The following is a 20248-nucleotide window of genomic DNA, read 5'->3' as shown; positions in this document are numbered from 1 at the left end:
AGCAACCAAAGCCACAGCTACAAACTGTGTCTCAACACTACTGCAAATCTGATGCATGCAGCCCAGCACAAAGCTGCAAAATGGAGTTTTGAAACTAAACTTTTCAGTCCGAAATAAATCCTGACACAAGATCCAGAATCAAGCTCATGACAAACGTGGTGACCTTGAATAGCAGTAAGTTTTGAGTAACATACATTTTATTTACGGAAATTACTCTGCACTAAGTATGTTGAACTTGCCACCCGATTTCCCTGTTACTGCATGTGTGTTTGGCCAAAGACTAACCCACTGAAGCATGCATGACCTTTTGGCCTGCAGGTATTTTAGCACTTGTCTCCTTTGTGGCAGAATGACAACAGAAGCTTTGTCAGGTGTTGCCCTGGTAGGAGAAAAGCACTTACACAAGGAACCCCCGTTCTAAGAGAGAGTGCCCCATACCTCCTCTTCCAGCCAGTCGTTGTACTGCACGATCCCAGCCATCACCACGTCTGCTCCCTTCATGTAGAAGGTGATCTCTCCCGTTGACTCATCCTGAAGAAGCAGAAGAGTCAATGCTGGGGCAATATTAGCGCACTTGGAGTGAGCTCAACAAGGTAAGCAAGGAGTTTTTCACCAAATCACAGAATCTCAGGGGTTGGAAGGGATCTCAAGAAGTCACTGAGTCCAACTCTCCTGTTAAAGCAGTTCCCTACAATGGGTCACACAGGTGGGGTCCGGATGGGCCTTGAATATCTCTCCATGGAAGGAGTCTCCACCTGCTCTGTGGGCAGCCTGTGCCAGTGCTCCATCACCTTACAGTAAAGCAGCTCTTCCACATACTGGTATATAACTTCCTACGTTCAAGTTTTAGGCCACTAATCCTTGTCCTCTCACTGTGCACAACCAAGAAGAACCTGGCCTCATTCATTTGCCTCCCTCTTCCCTCCAGATATTTATAAACATTTAACAGATTGCCCTCAGTCTTTTCTCCAGGCTAAACAGACTCAGGTTACTCAGCCCTTAACCATAAGGGAGATGCTCCAGGCACCATCTTTGTGGCCCTCCACTGCACTCCTTCTAGGAGATCTGTCTTTTTGGAACCGGGGAGCCCAGAACCAGACACAACATTCCAAATGTGGCCTCAGCAGAGCAGAGTAGAGGGGGAGGATAACCTCCCTCGACCTTCTGGCCACACTCTTTTTAATGCACCTTAGAATAGCATTGGTCTTCTTGGCCACAAGGGCACCCTGCTGGCTCATGGCCAGCTTGTTGTCCACCAGAACACCCAGGTCCTTCTCCACAGAGCTCAACACAAAGGTCACAAAAGTATCTTCAGCACTGGGTCAGGCTGAAAGTCCCTGTGGCCCAGCACCTTGTCTTGGGGCCAGAGGAGATGCTTCTCAATTGGAATTCAGACAAGTATGATCAGCTTCTTAACCAGCAACATGTGATCCTGACCGCGTGCGCCTTCAGAACAACCTCTGGCCCTCACCCTGAAAACCTGCTTCATACTTATCGAAACAATAAAACAGATGCACAAAGCTTAACAGACTGAAAGTCACTCTAATCTGCCCCTGTTACATTATACAGCATAGGCGTAATTAAAGTTAGTTTATGCTTGCTGCAGAAAGGTTAGATTGCAGCCTGCCTTATCTGATACAAGTAATTTGCAGGCTGCAAGCAAAGCATATTTACATTACCACAAATTAAAAAATCCCTTCTAACCAGGCAGATACCAAGGAGGTCACAGCTATCAGTATTACAAGCTAATGGAAACTCTGGCAATTTCCTCAAAGGAGACAAAACAATGAGTAAGGAACAAACCGCTCCATCAACCAAGATAGCCACCAGGGATAGGAGGAAAATAAACTTCACACACAAAAACAAAAAGCCCAGGAAGATCTGGAAATACACAGCCATGAACAAAGGAGGAGAAATTAAAAAAAAAAAAAAACACAATAAATGCTGTTTCGTTTTTGCACTACATAACATGGGTATCAGTTTGTTCTGCCATTGCTGAAACTGGTGACAACAGCTCTCCCACACAATGCAGGTAAAAGCCTGATGTCCCATGGCACCAGGGAGACAGAGTTCACTTCCACAGCAAGAAAAAGCAGCACCTGATGCTGATACTAAAAATCCAAAGAGGAAATATAAGTGTCTTGGCTGGGAAAAATAAGTGGCCAAGGATCCTTTACTGAGCATTTTAACCAAGCTCAAAGATCTTCACAAGTATGATTCTTACGATTAAGCTTCAGAACTCTTTTCAAAGCCCTGAAGCACTCAGCCTTCACGTACCAACAGCCACACATCCCACCTCCCCAAAGCAAAACGTCCTTAAATAAAACACCACACGCTTTCGTTAGAGGTAAAGGTAAGGGTGTATCTATTCAATTGTTTGATTTCGAAGTGTCTAACAACATCTCTGTAGGAAACTGCATAAGGACTCCACTTCCCGTGCTGCAGAACTGGCTAAGATAGCTGAGAGGTTTTGTCCAATATAAATACTGTATCAGCTATCTCCTTGCATTAGTCATTTCCTCTCGGCAAGTTCAGTAGGAGGTTAGAGCGTTCTCATATTATGTGAGATCGCACTATAAATCCACACAGAGATTTGCCAGTTACATTGTTTTGGAGAAGCATCTTTTTCCACCGTGGTCTGATTCTGGCCGCAGTTCAAAGGCTTCTCTCAATTCCAGATATGACAATAGCACTATCTTTGCTTTGCAACAAAGATCATTCCACATGGGTAAGGGGAAAAAAAGCAAAGAGAAAGAAGAATGGAAAAAGTTGTGGTCAAACAAACAGGCCTCCTTACAAGAAGATAAGTAAGTAAATAGCACTGCAATGAGCGGCTGCTTTGTTAAAACAGGACTTCTTAGAACTGAAATAAGCAGCTAAAGAAATGACAGTTGATCACACATAACAAACAGATCTTGCAAAAATATCCCAAACCAGGCAACATCTGCTGCTTGTTTTCACTGTCGACTACTGCTTTATTTCCTAAGAGTTGTGTGTTGGAGGAGATGTTTACTGTGAGGGCCAGAGAGGACAGGACCAGCAGGGGAGCTGCGGTCCCTGCGAGGATTCTGTGCCATTGCTCAGCGCTCTGCATGTTTCACTTACTGAAATCCCAGACCCAGGGCGTGCAGGAAGCCTGGCAGGCACTGACAATGGCTCCTGCTGGCTGAAAAATGGCAGTTTCTATGAACGGGCAACAGCTGTATAGCTGAGCAGAAAATACCATCACCTGAATCCTACTTGGTGCTTCTGAGTGCAGTTTTGCTCTGCAGCTGCTCTCTTCCCCCTCCCAGCACACTGCTTCTGTTGCCTCCTGGAAACTTCACACTATTTCTCTTTTTTCCAGCCTTCAGACACAGAGCACAGCAGTAAAAGATCTACTGAAAAGCTAACCACCTTGCAGGCCATGGATCAAAACCAACATGACTGCCCACACGCGTAAACATGTACATTCCATAGTTTTATCTGTCGGTTACTGTTGAACTATTCTTAATGCAAACTGCTTTACAACAGTGTTTTGGAGCAAGGTAACATGCAGGCAGTCAACACCTGCTCCTCAAAGCCCGGGGTTCTGCCTGGGGTGCACAGGGGCTGCTATACCAGCACAGCAGCAGCACAGCAGCAGCTCAGCAGCTGCAAAATGAAGACGCTGAAGAAGCACAAAGGGTGAGCACTGCTTCTGCTAACAGCACAAACCCGTCCTACAGGCTCTGGCCCTGGCATTGCTCCTGCTGACCAGCAGTGGGAGTTTTGCCGTTTTCTTCAGCAGTGCTATGTTAAATACAGCAACACACAGCAGGAAACCTTTTCTTCCTAAACGAGAAGAACGTAGCTAGCAGTTATTTCAAAAGGCATAAACTTCAAATCACTGCTTTGTATCTTATTGCTTTACTACACATAAAGGGGAGGAGATAAAAGGGAACCTTTCCACTTAGACAAGAAAGAATTTCAGATCTTCCATTTCTCTGCTGAGCACACAAACAAAATTTAATGAAACGTTCTCTGGTTTCTTACACCTCTGACACAACAACAAAAGCCTGTGCTTCATTACAAGCAATGGTGGGGGAAAGGGTATTTATAGCTCATCTTTTTCTTCTAGGACTTGGAAAGGCCGCCTGAAGTCTCTGCATGGCTTTCACTGCAAGATACAATCCAGCTGAAGACACTGCACTTGCTGCTCGTGGCAGCCCTCCCATGCAGCACAGCACATCTGTGTGTTCAAACACATTCAGCTGGGCTGTACACTCACACATTTAACACACCCTTTGCTTTGTATGAGCTCAGCCCATCAGCCATTTCAACAAGCATTCCTGCCCCCAGGCGGGTTTTAATACTCCCAAGCCTGGAACAATTTGAAATATGTACTGGTGCCACCATACTGAGGCCTGTGATCCAGCATTTAAATGACGTTCTTTGAGTGACAGGAGATCCCAGTCCAAAATACTCAGGTGACAAAAAGCAAACATCCATTCACACGAGCTTTTGGGAATTTCAATCTGTACAGAGCACAGATCGCCACACGTGGCTTTGCAAAGGTTACTGTGTGCACATATTGCTGTTCATCCTAATCACAAAATCTCTCAGTAACAGGAAAATTGAAGTTCTCTGTGGTATTTATTGTTGTTGAGTGCAACCACAGTGTTGCACAACACGACAGCATCATCCCCTCATGGTGCAGTTTCTGACAGGGGCTGAGCTCCCGAGGAGTTCAGGTCTGTGAAGCTAACAAATGCAAACAAACCACATAAATCTGCTGCAGAGGAGGCCCACGTACAGATACTGGTCACAGCTGCTTGCAACAACAACAGAGGCGATTCCTGCTACTGCTGCACCTTAAACATGAGGCAGAAGATAATTTTACACCCTGTTCCCAGATACCCCAAAATAAATAGGAAGCAATCCAAAAGGAGGCAAAAATCAGTCTTACCCATTCCCCACCTTAAATAACAAGGCTGCAGATCACGTGAAATGACACAGCAAATCATTTCTTGTCCTGCATTATAGGTTTACTACTCATACTTTAAATTCCTGATACCAATTATCCATCCGTACTTTCAGTAAAAATAACAAGGATGTTTTAATTATCTGCAAAAGAAACATTTAAATTGCCTCCTCTCATTTGCTTTGCAGGAAAATGGAAGTAGCTCACTTCAGCTGGGCTTGTTCATTTTCCTAACTTCAATTCTCTAGCACTACCTTGAAAATTAATGACAATAATGGCACCAATTCATTCCTACTGTTTTTAAAACACCCACACTTTCTTCTTTCTTTCCAAGGAAATTAACTTCTAAGAGTCTTATCCTACTGTGTTTGCAGACAGACTCACAAAGGTACGTGCACCATTCCAGCTGGGCGCACACGCAGCCTCCGCAGCGCCTGCCTGCTGATCAACTTACCCACTTGCACTGATGCAGCCTTTTGCCTTCACTCAGCTATTTTCAAACTCTGCTCACAATACAGCATTCTCAGCTATGGCTTTGAGCTGCTAGCTCAGGAAAAAAACCCACCACATTCCCTGCAGCAACATCAAATGCCTCCTCTGGAGTCCTGTGCTTCCACGGGACCCAGCAGAGGCGTGGGCAGCACTTCCCCACCTCCAGGAGCAACACGCTGATGTTGTTTGCAGTGGCACCAATCCACGATCCCTCTGCTGCTCCCCAGTCGCTGTCTCCATCACCCTGTTATATGCCAACATCGGTGCCTGTGGCACAGATGTGACAGAGCAGGACCTTTTGCAGAGGGACACGGATGGCCCTAAGGATGCAGAGCGAATCTTCAGAGTCAGCTGGAGCTCCCCTGAGGCTGGTGGGGCCTCATCCCCTGGGGAGAGCAGTCCTGCACTCACTGAGCTCCTCTTCCTCCGTGCCAGCCGCCACAGGAGGGAACACTGAGTTCAGGTCCCAGGGCAGGGGATGGCTGTGTCCGTTTCGTGTGCAGCAATGCTGGCTTCTAACTTTCTAGAAAGAGGCTTATTTGAGAAACAACACGGCACCTCTGCTTATCATCACAACTGTTGAGTGCTGGTTCATTGCACAGCCAGCCAAAACATTCTGATTTTCGCTCCTTATTGCCCAACCAGTCCCTCCTACTTCTATGGCCATAGCTGACCAAGGAAAAGGACCAAACTTATCACCACACTAACGCAGCACTGAGGTGCTACCGGCTCCAACCACAGCTGGTAGCCTGAGGAGTCGCACCCCTCCTGAGAGCAAAAGCACCGTGCTCCCCTCGCTGCATTCACAGGACAGAGACAAAGACAGAAGAGCGTTGCTGAAGCCACCTACCCGGACGATTATTCCCATGCGTTTGCTCTCGTAAGTGAAGGGGAAGATCTGGAGGATGGTGAAGTTCAGGATGTGGCCACCCGGTGTCCTCAGCTGCATGGAGGACTGGTCTCTGCCCACCAGCGTCAAGCCCACGCTCTCGGTCCACTGCACCAGGGCCACCTGAGAGGGAAGGCACAGCGGGCTGTAATCTACCTCTGAAACTATGCTTCACGAATTAAAACCGTTCCCATTCATTGAGCCAGAAAGCGAAAAAAAGCTGCCTAACTGGCGCTTCTTAGCAGAGAAGCCCTTCCCTCCACACATCAATTTTTTCTTCTTACTTTTTCAGGACGGCAGCACAGCTGACACGAGCCCATACATCAACAGCCTTCAGAAAAGATCAAGGGACACTTCATCCAAACAAACACAAAATATTACAAGTATTTTACAGTGACATTTTCAAAGCTTGAGACCGTTGGGCACCGGGCTGCTGCTGATTGAAGGTTAATTATTCCTTGGGCTTTTGGGGCTCCCATTTTACTTAATTATTACCCAAAATTTCTTAGGTGGAAATGGCATTTATTGTGGGAAATCACTATATACAGGTAGAAATTAAATCTGTGAATACTTGCATTGACTCAAGATTTTACGAAGGAAGTTAATGCAGTTGGTCTAATTGCACAATCCTTTGTGTTCTCAGCTCCTTTTCATCTACTGTTAGGATTAAAAAGCGACCTAAAATTTCTCTAGTCTTAAACAATCAGATGAAAAAACACAAGCTGATTTGGCTTTGTCTTTAAAGGCCTTTATGTCATTTTGAATCGGTATTTGTCTTTATGCTAGCAAGTTTTTGTAGTCTTATTCACAACTTTTACAACAAATCAAAGGATCTTCTGAGATTCTTTTTCAACTTTCCTTGAGACATCCTCAATGCACTGCAGCGTGCAGCTGCATAATCCTTCTCACCACCTCCCAGAGCAGAAACTGAGCTCAGGTTTCTAATACTCTGGTTAATAAGCAATGACTGGGAATTTGTTGCAGTGTGATGTTACACGAGCACTCTGTGTACATGGCACTAAATGTTCATCAGACATTTGCAGCTCACCAGTGTGGGCAGAAGACATAAATCTCTGCTCCTCACTCAGGCTATTAAGGCGTCTCCATTGCTACTTTCTTCCAGGTGCTCATTTCCTCCCTCCTGCCAGCATCTCATTCCAATCCTACATTAGGAAGCAGTGGAACCTCCAGAAAGAAAAGTGATAGGAAGAGTAGTGTGGAATCCCTGCTATGCTGTGCATATCATACTTCTAACTGACTGCATTTCATAGAGCAATGTTACTCATTTTGGACTGCCCTGGGACCACAAAAAGGTGTGACAACAAAGGGGAGGAATAATGAAGGACGTTGTCCCTCCTCCTTGCTGCCATGTCCAGGGTCACTCCTTTCAGCCCTCAACAGCCCACCAGGTGAAGCACCATCCAACTGGGAAGTGATGCTGACCCCTTGTAACTCACCACCTCCCAGCCTGTGCACTGCTTTGTGAGTAACCTGAGAGGAAAAATGATACAGTTTTGAAGTGTTCCCATCAGATCCACTACAAGCATTGAAGTTACCGTTCCCATTCACCACACAGCACGATGTGCTTGGCCCTGAACACCAGGGCACAACACCAACTGAACAGAACTGGCTGCTCTCCAGCAGGGCCAGGAACTTTATGCTTCCAGAGCAGCATAAAGGTGGTCTGCTCTGCGCCCTTAAACCAGTAACTGGTGGTGCTCCCAGTCACGGTGAAAAGATGAGAAACATCCAAGATATGCTGGCACCTTCCACCAAGATGGAAACCCCTCATACACCTTCAGGAGAGCCCATGTTGACAGACAAGGAGAAATCAATAGGTTTTTGAGCACACTCCAGGAGTTTGCAGCTCTGTCCTGGCCAGGTCAGACACGGATCTGTGAACCACAGACCAGAGCAGCTACAGCAGCACAGAGCATCCACTGATGCACTACCCCCCAACTCTGCTCTTTCTGGTAATTAAATTATCCAAGCCACCAAAGCAAATATCGACTAATAAGCTTCATTCTAAAGAGACAAATTGATCCTTCTGCGCGATGAGTCTCTCTACAAACGTCCCATTTAGGGTTGCCTAGGCACACAGGCAATAGGCAGAAGCCCATTGATCAGAGCACCCTTTCATGTCTTGGCAGCTGTGGCGGGTTGTCAGGGTTAAAGACTGTTTGCCCAGGAATCTCAGGCACTCTTATCTCTGATCAGATTATATCTATTTCATTTCCCCTGTTAGTTACTGTATGGCTACAACTGACACGCTTGCAGAGCCCCAAGGCTGTAACTGATATCTGAATAAAGATACTTCAAGACTTCTAAATGGCAGCGTGCACAGGAAACAAATTTAGGAAATCCTGCTTTCTGTTACAGGAAATGAATCCTATGCCAACTGGTAGAAATTACCCTCGCTGTTAAAGTAAAGAGAATACAAGTTTTTGTACTCATTTCATAAACTGACCTTCCCTGCCATGGTAATATTTTATTGATATAGGATTTCAAAGGCTGCCTTTAACCGGAGCCCAAAGTCATTCCCCAACAGGGAATGTTATTTAACAGCATCGCTCTCTTCTCAAGGACTTGACTTGTGCTGATCCTGCATTTTGTACCATCTAGAGTGACATGCACAGAGGATGTCTAAACAATATTTGTATATCTAAGACCCACAGAAAAGATTTCTTCAGTGCAACAAAGCATATCTGATTCCTGAACGCGCTGTAATTCTCCACTGAAGACATTTGGAGAAAGGAAAAATAGAAATTAAATACTGGAAGGATTAGTCATCATGCTATAGTAAAATAAACAAACAAACAATAATTCCTTTGGTATTTGAGACAAATTGCTGCATAAATATTTTAGACAGAATAATGCAATAAAAAAAAATTACTGACATACATATATACCATAGTATATATGTACATAAACTGAGGATCTGTGAGAAAGCAGCCAGTGAATGCGTTAGGAAAAAGAAACAAAAAACCCTCAAATATAGAAATTACCATCTGGAAATCATTCAGATCTCATTTCAATCCAAAGGCAGTTGCTTTCTGCAAAGCTGCCTTCGTGGGGGAGAGCAACACAGAGGAGAAAAGCAGGTAAGCAAAACAGACCTAGACTGTGGCTGTGATGATCTCACCAGCTCCCAGGCCAGAGAGAGCCAAGCGTTTGTTGTTACTACAGGCACTTCAATGGAACAGGGGAAAGCAAAGATGCAGCTTTTGTATAATACAGACAAGATACACAACCTGAAATGAATGAACTGCCTGCTTGGGAAGAAAAAAAATCTACAGGGAATATTTTGAATGGCACAAAACGTGGAAGCTCTATGCCAGTCTTTCAATAATACCTGCACTTTCAGAAAAACTGGCCATTTGAGGACATTAGCCAATACATTTATTTATTTGCAAACAAGTTCTCACCTCTAACTATGAGGAAAGCTAGTTTCTCTTCTGATGCCAAAGGAGGAAAGCTTATTATCAGAGGCAAGTCTGTTTTACAATAAATGGAAGAATCCATCAAATGGGTGATCTCAGTAGGATTCTTATGGAAAGTGTAAAACTTTAGCCTTCCAAAAGTACAGAGCGTGTGTAATTATACAAATGAATAGAAAACTTTTTTTTTTTTTTTCTTTTTTTAAACTGTGAGCACATCAAAGAAGGTATATCCAAGAAGCACCAGTAAAAGGCTCAGCAACAAGCTGCAAAGTTTGCCTCTACTGCAGCACCACGCGCAGCCCTGGCTGGACCAGGAGCTGGAGGAAGATGGCACAGCACAGCCCAAAGGCTGCGAACCTCCTTCTCACGTGGGTCACCCTGCAGTGCTGCCCCAGGTCCGTCTCACCCACACAGGAAGGGATGCCTCCTCAGACAGAAGGGCCACCCGGCACAACTTCCACCTTGGTCAGAGGAACTGAATTTATTACCTACAAAATACACCCCGGACAAAACGCGAGTGTGGGAACACAAGCCGAACTTTACAAACTGACCTCATCGGGGCTGGAGGCCTGGTACACCCTGCACGAGTCCTCGTAGTGCCTTTCAGCTTCAGCCTGGTCCGTCACCCCGTTGGATTCGTACACCGGCGTCACGTTGTGGCACAGCGCGATCGCCTTCACCGCCTCGTGCACGCGGCTGCTCATGGTTTTGCGCACCTTGGTGGCCAAGGCCAGGCCTTTCACAGCGGGCGGCTCCTGAGATTGCTAATAGGGAAGGAGAACAGAGCCTCACTGCAGAGAAAACGATTCTGACTGAGACGTTACCTCAGTGAAAACCACGTAATATGTAAGCTCTCGTGTCCCTGGGGATGAAATGTGCTCGTGGTGCACTGTAACTCTGATCACCGCTGGGAACACCCTGCAACTCCTTTATCAGTGTCACTGAGGGAGGAAGGTACGCACAACGAGATCACCTATGGTTTTAGAGAACACGTGAGAAAAGGGCGCACGGACACAGGTCTGCCCAACACTGATGGGTGCCAGGCCAGAGTCACAGGACTTGGTGAAACCACCGTGCCCCCACAGAACGTCAGTGCCTCAGCCGGGTCCACGTGCAAGAGCACGTAACTGCTGGAAGCAGAAAACACATGAGTTGTATGGACCTAGAAAATCTTAATTGCGTTCATTTAATTTTTAATACTATTTTTAGTATCAGAATGGGACTCATCAGATAATTGCACAATTACTAAATTATCCTGGTGGAAGAGGGGACACACAGCAATCCAGCTTCCTGCTCTGTTAACCTTTAGTGTCAAGAGGACAAAAGCTTCGCTTCCAGGTCAAAGGCCACAACGTGGTAAAAATAAGAGCAAAGAGTAAGGACTACATCTCCAAATGAATCGCTGCCTGCAAATGCTTCTCGTTACAGGGGCTCTCATTTCACAACCATAACTGCTAAGTGAGACACGTCCTTCAGTGCAATGCCAAGTGCTACTTTCCACACTGTAGTGATTACAACACACGGGATTTTCTGATTTACTACCACAGCTCATCAGCACTGTTGCGACAGGCTTCAACCAAACCAAACACAGTAAAGCCCTGAAGGTGCTGAAGGGCATTTGGACCGACATGCAGCACCATCCTCGTAGCAGGACAGGCAGCCATCAAAACATTCTTGATAAGTATTGAAAACGTTGGCAAATAATTAACTGATAGTCAAGTTTTCTCTGCAGATTGAGTATGAAATGACAGAAAATAAATCTGGAGTTTGGTTTTTTTGCGTGTTTTGGGTTTTTTTTCTTAATTTAAGTATAGTTCTCTGTTACTGCTTACTTAGTACTGATGGCTCTTCTTCCTCTATTAATTCCCCAGTACACAGTATTTCAAACAGCAATTAATCCAGTAAATGTTATCTTGTGTTAATTTGCCAGTGAAGCAAATGCTGTGGTTGCTGTAAGTGGTGAATAACTAAATAAAAGTGCACTATTTTACAGTCTGAACTCAGGATACAGCACATGCACTTGCAGACCCATGCAAGTACTATGGCACTTGGAATCTGAAGACTAGTGGATGTAAAACAAGCTATGAGTGAATGTAAAATGCAATCAGGTTAATATTTACGTATTAAGTATCCAGTCACCTTGTGATTTTTCCAAAAACTAACGTGTAAGAGGCAGATCCCTGTCAGATTAATTCACCATTAGTCTGGTAACCTGGAAAACTAAAGTGAATAAAGAGTCAAGCAATCCAATTTAATTCTACCTGTGTGTATATACTGAATATGTGGCTCTGTACTTCATCCATGGAGTCAAGGCCGTACGCCACCGTGCCCAGATGAAGTCGCTTGAAGACCATCTCATTCTGTGTAAGAGTTCCTGTAACAGAAGCAGCATCAACATGGAACGTGGACCACATTCCTATTCTGCAAGGCATAATCTTGTCCTTGCTGTACCCAAGTGCAAGAGAAACTGGTCCAGCAGTTGGATTGATCAGTGCACCAGGCTCTCAGCACAGGCTGAGGCTGAAGGTGACAATACTAGAAATCTCAGGGCAAATTCTCCTGGGAAGTTGTGGTGCACATTCCTGTACCAGTAAGTCAGAATGAGACTATTCACCCAAAAGCCAATGCCAGGAAAAGCTGCAGGCATAGCTCTGGTCCTGCTGGGACCAAAAACAACTTCTGGGAACAACTGGAACAGGACCAAGATTTTATGTTGGACAAAGCTTTTGATTACAGCTTAGTCCTCTGAATCAGCCCAGCTGTAAGAAGTGAGGAAGGCAGTGGGCAGACCGATGGCATGTTTCTGCCCGTACACCTAGGCTACCTTCATCCAGCTGTGAAAACTAACTCTAAAAGTGGTTTTTACGTTTACCTTCAACTTTGGGTTTAACAGCATGCTTCAGAAGCCAAACAACAACAACATACCACGAGTCAAAGCTGTATTTTCTATATAGATACCTGTTTTATCTGTAAGCAAGTAGGATATCCTCCCCAGCTGCTCAGGAATAGTGCTGGATCGAACCACGGTCCCAGGGATTTTGGAATCTCTGCGGATCACCCAGCTGTAGACAATTTTTCCCATGTCCAGATTCACACGTAAACTATGGAGGAGCAAAGGGAGAAAAAGCATATCTAAAGTAAAACTCTGGAAGAAAATTGCTATGAATTGCCACAGTGCAATGAAAGCACAGGGCTTCTGCGCTGCATCTGAGCAGCCAAAGAGTGTGGAGAGAAGTATGTTCAAAATGAGTGGTTGGGCAGCAGATGGGGAGAACTGCACACTGCTGCACTGGTACTGTAATTCAAAAAGATATATGACAGAATTCCATGGAGAAGAGCAGATGTAATTTGTGAGGATGATGAATGTAGACAAGTAAGGACACTGTGATTGATAAGGGGACAGCAGGTTAGAAATGGAACAGAAATGAATCCCAGACCTACGCTGAAAATAACAATCTGCTTATTGATGTGGTGCAATTAAATATTAAAATTTCAGTCCCTTTAAAGGCATTTGGGTCCTATGTTGTATAAATATCTCTCCTCTGCATTTTCCTCTGTTCTTATCAGAGTAACCAGGCAGTCCAAACACAGAGGCAGGGACTTAAATCACTGACCTGCAGCCTACTCCAGCGTGCTCAGACAGTGGGCAAATGAAAACACTTAAACTCAGCAGGAACAACAAAGCAACTCCTATGTTCAAACAGCAATTCAATTTCTATTTCTAAATTTGTTTAGTTGTCAAACAAGGAATACATAAGACTTCACGTGTCTGTTCACATTAGAAGCAGGGAGGAAGATGCAGAGGAAGCAGTATCTTGCTGGGAAGAATTAGTAGTTGACTCACCTGATTGGAATGATGTTTGAGAACAGGAGGAGGAATCTTATGATCTGAAGATACCAACGGCCAGCAAAATGCTGAAGGGCCACCATGACAAGTGAGACCACCACCAGGGCCCCAAACAGGATCTTGGTGAGACAGTTCACTTCTAAATCAAAAAGACCAATCTGAAGAAATAAAATCAAGACATTCCAATCACACCATTGGAGTTGTCAGCTCAATTTAATATTCACAAAAGGAACGAGCCCCTATATTCAAAGAGCCATTCCTCACCAGTCAACGTTTATTTTTCATTTAAAACACTACAAACGTATTTGAATTTATGAACAATATTGTTGCCATTACTAAATTACTAAATACTAAATGAATACTAGATTTCTAGATACCAAAACACTAGATTACTAAATAAGAGTCTCTACTAAATAGGATTTCCATCCTTTGGAAGCTGAAAAATGCATGAAGAGGTGAGAAGAGACTCATGCTGTCAAAAGCTGCAGACTGTATAAACACCCCCACTCCCTGCCTTAGCTTTGCTACAGCAGAACACAGCAAAATAAGCTTTCCCATTCTACTTGGGACTGTTCAATTATAACCATGTAAGTCATCAGCATTAGTCATTAAGCACCAGCAGTGTTAAAAAAGCGAGCAGCTACATGTACAACAGGCTCAGAGAAAAGAAAGATGACAACAGGCTCTGATATGGTAACTATCTTAAACAACAGGCTCAAAGATATAAATCATTGTTCATCTGATATTGTCCCTAAAATCTGTCTTTGGATGGACTTATTTCTTTGTTTAATGATAAATTACTGCCAAGTTTAGTTATTACAATACTGCTTTCTTGCCCTACCTTACTTCTTGGGTTTGAAGTATTCATCACACTGCGCAGCTCCCTTCCAGTGTAGAGGACAACTCCCACAACAGTACCTAAACAAAGCAGAATATGCGTCAGCCTAAGAAGTACAACCTCTGCTTGCTTTCTCCGAAAAATGCTTGCTAGATCCATAGCCTTCAGTTTTGAAACCGACTTTTAGCAGGTTAACTCCTAAAGCAATGGTAACAAGGACAGAAAGGTGAGTTATCTGCAATGTAGAATCCATGCAAACACAGATGCTGAACAGGAGACAGCCTACTAGGAGTCAGCAAGTCTCCAACCACACCGCCCTTATGGCTGGACTTGCAGCATCATAAGCTGCTCCAGCTGAGGAGCGTGCAGAGAGAAGCTGCGTGCTTTGCTGGCTTGGCTTTTCCTGACCCCATCTCTTTTGAAGTTATTTGTCACTACTGCCTATAAATAAATAAAAACAAAGAAGGAGGAAGGGTTGTTTGTTCCCACCACCCCAAATCCCACCTAGGTGTGCTAAACGTGCCTTACTTCAACGTGAAATGGGTGCTCTGGGATATGATTGCTCCTTCTTGGTGAATTTTGCCACAATCAGAGTAAAACCAACAAATTCCAAATGCTTTAAAGATAGAATTACCTTATTTTTAAATCTGTGTCTTAGCTGAGTATTTCTTTAATTGCTGTTCCTCCTGAGAGGTGAATCATACCAACTCCCACCTTACTGCAACAGATGGAGCTGCTGGGAGCCCATGTATTTTAATGCCATGTCCTGCAGTTTCTAGAGATCTGAGAGAAGCATTTTTCTCCCTTTTCTTTTTGCAGAAATATAACACAGTTTGGTACTATAAATCACTGTTTTTCTACAGCTTTCTCTTAAAGACTTTGCAAAAAGTAGCTGCAGTCACGAGTTTAAAAGCTGCTATTGCCAACACCGGTTGCTACTAGAAAATTTTACAGGTCTATAAAAATGGATAAAAACACCACTCAGGGAAAAAAAAAAAGTGCTGTTGCTGATACATTGCCATTTTATACACCACTATTCTGCTGCTGCCACTAATGACCAAAATTTTAACAATTGTGTTAAATTGAGAGTGTATTGTTTTTAAATAACTTTAACTCAAAAGAGGCAGTTACTAAAAATGCTGGGAAACATTCCTTTGGAGATAATAATAAAAAAAATAAAAAGCAAAACAAATCACTGTAGCCAGATGGCAGGAGGGGTAAGATCACCACTATTAAATCAGCAGATGGCACAGCTACTCCAAATCAACTGCAAACAGTCAGAGTCGGACCCTCCTACCACAGCAGCGGATGGAGAAAGTCACATAGCTCTGCTCCATCCCACAGGCAAGGGCTGCCCAGCGATGGCAGCGCCACGGCTTCACAGCGTTTGCTTACGGAAGAGGAAGAATGATATTCACATTTTCTTCTTGCAGAAATAAACTGCAACATGCTATTTATTACTGCCACAGGAGAAACAAAAACGGATATTCTATCAGTCGAGTCAGTCAAACTGAGGGATAAAAATCTACCAGGTCTGGAAAACAACTTGAAGGCGTGCTGGTGTGTGTAAACAGAGTATTTCTGATTGTTTTATGGCTATCCAAGGCAGACTGTTGTACTCACCAGCTGAAATGACAAAAATATCTGCAAATGTTATTCTTTCTAGCTGAACTCTCAAAGCTATCTGTACAAATAGCTTTGCTCTTACTCAGGAAGGAGGGTTTTGCCCCAGAGCAGGATGGACTGAAGCAGTGCATTACACAGCCAGCTGGGCGTTGGAAGTCGCCCGGCCCCAGGCAAAGTGTTTGCAAGCAGAAAGCAGGAAGGCAGAAACCTTCTACATAGCAATTACTAATCCATAAGTACTATTTACTTGGCCAAACTGTACGTGGATGACTAGGTTTTTAGCATCCTTTGGTCACATCACTGCAACAGTATTGTAATATGTTTCAAAGAGGATCCTGAGCAGGGTTAGATGGAAACATAAAGGAATAAAATATATGTTCTGCTTTTAAAAGGGAAAATGAAAATCTTTCCAGTACTTCACAAAAATCTTTCAGAGTTCATGTTCCTTCCCATTATTACCAATCCCAGGCACATCATGGTACTGCCACTGCAAAGCCCCTCCTCTCAACAGCTTCAACTGCAGCACTGCTTACAGAACTTCTCTCTCCTCCAGCATTGAGTGCTGTCCTGTAGTCCTGACAGGCATGCTAGGCGGAGAGGAGCAAGGCTTTTACTTTGACAAGCCTCTGCAGGAGGGCACTGATTAATTTCAGGCCTTCAAGCTTATCGTACACATGCACTAAAATGTGTCAAAGATTGTATTTTTTTCCTTCTTTAAAACTATGTAAGATGAACTCAGTGGAAGCAGTTACCTGGAAATCTTTCATCTTAGCTTCTGTTACCAGAATCTATTTGACACCATTTCTGCTACAGATTAGGATGTCAATGCAGAGAGCAATTAAGTGCTATTCTGGTCCTAGATGCTAGAGAAGTGCCCAAAGGCCACTCCAATTCTTTCTCATCTAGGAACGTCCAAGAGGCAATTAGCCGCCAGTCCGGCTCCCCAGAGGTGTTAGGACAAGTGGGAAACCTCACTCCAACTGCTAATTTCTCCAACTGACAGATATTATTATTCCATTACAAAAAGACCCTTAAAAATTGTTAACATATTCCCTAAAAATAATTTACACGTGCCTCCGCCTTACCTGATGCAATCACTGTGCTGGCCCACAGGGTGTTTTCTATGCTTAAGCTTTCATTCACAGAAGGGTCACTGTCCTCCTACAATGGGGGGAAATAAGAAACCACGTCAGTAATTTAAAAGGCAGTAGGCTGTTGGAGTTACACATGGGTGCTTGCAGAGGGATGCTCTGTCAGCAGAGGGCTTCTAGGAGAGATGGAGGATTTTCATTAACCCAGCGAGATCTCTGCCTAGGTTGAAAAGCATCACTTGATTTCAGTGGAGAAAGTAGGGTTGGAAGAAAATGTATGAAGACAGACCTCCTCCTGAAAGCCTCTATGCATTAAAAAAGAGAAAGGGATTAATGAGAAGCTCACCAGGAACCCCTGCTTTTTCACAGGCAAAAGGTTTTAACCCTACAGAGACTGCAGCGGTGCTGATTTCCTTCTGAGCACCACGCATACATAAGTACCAACCTCAGCCCAAACGTTCAGACCTAATGCCATCAGTGGAAGGTCCTGCATCACAAGCAGCCCATGACACTGTTGCCAAGTCAAAGCCTCAAAAACAATATTCTTGTTTCAGATTTATTTCACGTATTTTATGGAGGGGAAAAAAAAAAACAAGAAAAGAGAGTGAGAGAAAAGGCACAAGGAAGAGCATGACCTCACATTTCTCCTGAAAGAAGTCTGGCATCCTGCTGGTATTCAGCAGGTTGGCACAGAAGACAGTACGTTTATTATTTCAAGCAGATGTAAGTAGGACTTACCCTTGTGAAGGTTCCCACAAAATTGTGTATATCAATGTTGGGCTCTTCTGCATATACGTATGACCGGATTTGCAGCAGGTCCTAAAAACAGATGTGTTTGGGGCATTTAGACATGCACATCTTAAGAATATACAAATGGTTCTAACAAAATACTTCAAGTTATTTAAATCATATTGTTTTCTTGAGCCCAACTACCTAACAGAAAATATAACCATTATACCAGCATGTCTGAAGGTATTTACCTGCTAGTATTCATTGGACTGAAACCAAAGAGACTCCTGGGAGTTACTTGGTTGTTAGTGCCCCATAAAAACAAATGCAGCCTGAAAAAAAATCAAGAGAGCCTAACAAACACATCGCTTCCCAGCAAAGAAGGTCTGGACCTTCCAAGGTAACCAAGGAACATCCTAACTCTCAATATTTAGCTTGAGATGCCAGTGGCACTGGGAGCAGTTCCACGGTGACAAGGAGATACGTCACTTCTGAACAGTGTTTCCAATGCTGACTCCATGTGAACTATTCACTTCACAGATTGAATGTTTTGCTTCAAAGCTTTGGTATAAAATAATCTTCCTACAACTTTACAGACAACATCAATAAAACAGGTACCCAGATTTCCTTTTTTTTTTTTTTTTTTTTTTAATATATTTTGAAGACAAACTACTTCAGCTAGAGAGTACTCAGCCAGACTAACCTACTTTAGCTAAAGAGCAATTTGGCTGGGAAACAGCACATTTAGTGGAGGCTAAACGCTTGTTTCAGATCATACAGGGAAGCACCACTGGTCACTCCTCCTTTCACGAAGGTGAGCCATGAACTTCCAGAGCCATTTCATGAAAATGCATGGGTTGTGTCTCTAAGTATACTGCAATCCAGGAGACGAAAGGGAGCATTTCAGGTGTCCCAGCAACAAGGCACCTATCCTGCAATAGTACCTGTCCTGCACTGAGTTACTGCAGTGCTCTCTGGAGGGGAGAGCAGCCTTCCCCAGGAGCCATGTCCTGCTGCAGGGTCAGCACAGCCTCGCATGCAGCTCTGCACAACAGCCACGTGGCACAGACACCCAGCGTCACCCTGCCCCAATTCATAACCTGCACTGCGCACCGGTCCTGTGCAAAACAGTGTTCACTCGTTTCTCCAAACCATTAGCTGAAGCAGAGGAACATCTGTCAGGCAGCTGACCGATACCTCTCCACCCAACAATAGGTTTAGCAGGCAGCTTACAGAGGCGGTCGGCAGTCTCTGGGTGCAGGTAACTGGCAGCCGCAGTTTCCAGTCCGTCTCACCGTCCAGCTGGTCAGTGCGAAGGAAGCAAGACCCTGGGGAGCATCCACAGCCATGAGTGCTCTCACGTGAGTACACCTACAGCTTACAGAATGTTTTGTTTCTAGGACATCTTTCTTTCTTCGGAAACGGTATCTCATTTAAAGTAACACTTGTTAATACGGTAAGAATAGATGAATTATACTCCTGCATCACACATTTGTTTCCTCCCACCAGTTCAAAGTACAGTGAGATTCTGCTCTGTATCCTTAAGACATTTGAAATTAGTCATCATGCTCCGTAAACCTGCAGATCAAACATTTCCTTATTCCACACTTAACAAAACAAACCTGAACAGCACGTAAAATGATTTGCATTTATAGCGCATGGCATTTTGTGACCTCATTCACCCTGCATTCAACTACCTACGTTCTTGGAGTAGCAAAAAACCAGAGCGTAACATCCTGAGAACTGGTGGTCCCTGAAAGCCTTTGAATTCCCCATCTCTTCAAAATTTTTCTATTATCTATTTCTTTCACGTTTTCAAAAGATAATTTTCTCTAAACAACCAGTGAAAGGTTAATGGCTACTTTGACAATTGGTTCCAGATGTTTACCATTCTTCTCCGATGTCCTCAGGAAGATCATGTCAGCAGGGACCCGCTGGTTCTGTTACAAGAAGAAAGGCCATTATTGTGCACACACCCCACACGCGTGCACAGCCTCCTCCCACAGCCCCGGCCACGAGCAAAGGCTACGGAGGAGAAAGAGCATTTCTTTGTCAAACTGAAGCTTGGTATTCATTTTGCTTGGAATCCTAAGCTCACTTCCCTGCAGAATCCCGAGTGCAGAATAACAACCGGAGCCAGCTCCCACTGACCAGACTGGCCAAGGTCTAGCTTTACAAAAGAGCTAGTGATAACTCTGGAGGTCAGAAAAAACATTAAACCAATGCCAGTTTCCTTTCAAGGAAGCTCTATGCTAGAAGAAAGCACGTACCTGGGGCCTACAGGTACCAGGTTTGAGATTTTATTTTTTTTTTTTACTGAATATTTTCACACTAACAGTTTCAGAGGACACAGC

At 44.2% G+C, this 20248-nt stretch overlaps 1 protein-coding gene across 7 annotated transcripts in view; it reads right to left on the bottom strand.

The window, feature by feature from the left end:
- The window catches only part of ATP9A (ATPase phospholipid transporting 9A), a 52585-nt gene that overhangs the window by 16255 nt on the left and 16082 nt on the right, over window positions 1-20248 (bottom strand). For all 7 annotated transcript variants that reach the window (XR_014887701.1, XM_085241375.1, XM_085241376.1 and 4 more), the window contains 11 exons: window positions 19783-19834; window positions 19128-19222; window positions 17904-17984; window positions 17160-17235; window positions 14452-14528; window positions 13608-13768; window positions 12722-12864; window positions 12025-12137; window positions 10315-10527; window positions 6285-6446; window positions 439-531 (listed from right to left, as the gene is read on the bottom strand). Coding sequence is in view for 6 of the 7 variants with exons in the window: in XM_085241375.1 (XP_085097501.1) it covers window positions 439-531; window positions 6285-6446; window positions 10315-10527; window positions 12025-12137; window positions 12722-12864; window positions 13608-13768; window positions 14452-14528; window positions 17160-17235; window positions 17904-17984; window positions 19128-19222; window positions 19783-19834 (1266 nt within the window). In the remaining variant the exon portion in view is untranslated. The remainder of the gene's footprint in view (window positions 1-438; window positions 532-6284; window positions 6447-10314; window positions 10528-12024; window positions 12138-12721; window positions 12865-13607; window positions 13769-14451; window positions 14529-17159; window positions 17236-17903; window positions 17985-19127; window positions 19223-19782; window positions 19835-20248) is intronic.

This window comes from Meleagris gallopavo, chromosome 22, assembly GCF_905368555.1.
Source record: "Meleagris gallopavo chromosome 22, MGAL_WU_HG_1.1, whole genome shotgun sequence".
NCBI lineage: Eukaryota > Metazoa > Chordata > Aves > Galliformes > Phasianidae > Meleagris > Meleagris gallopavo.
This window is presented reverse-complemented; position numbering and strand designations above follow the sequence as displayed.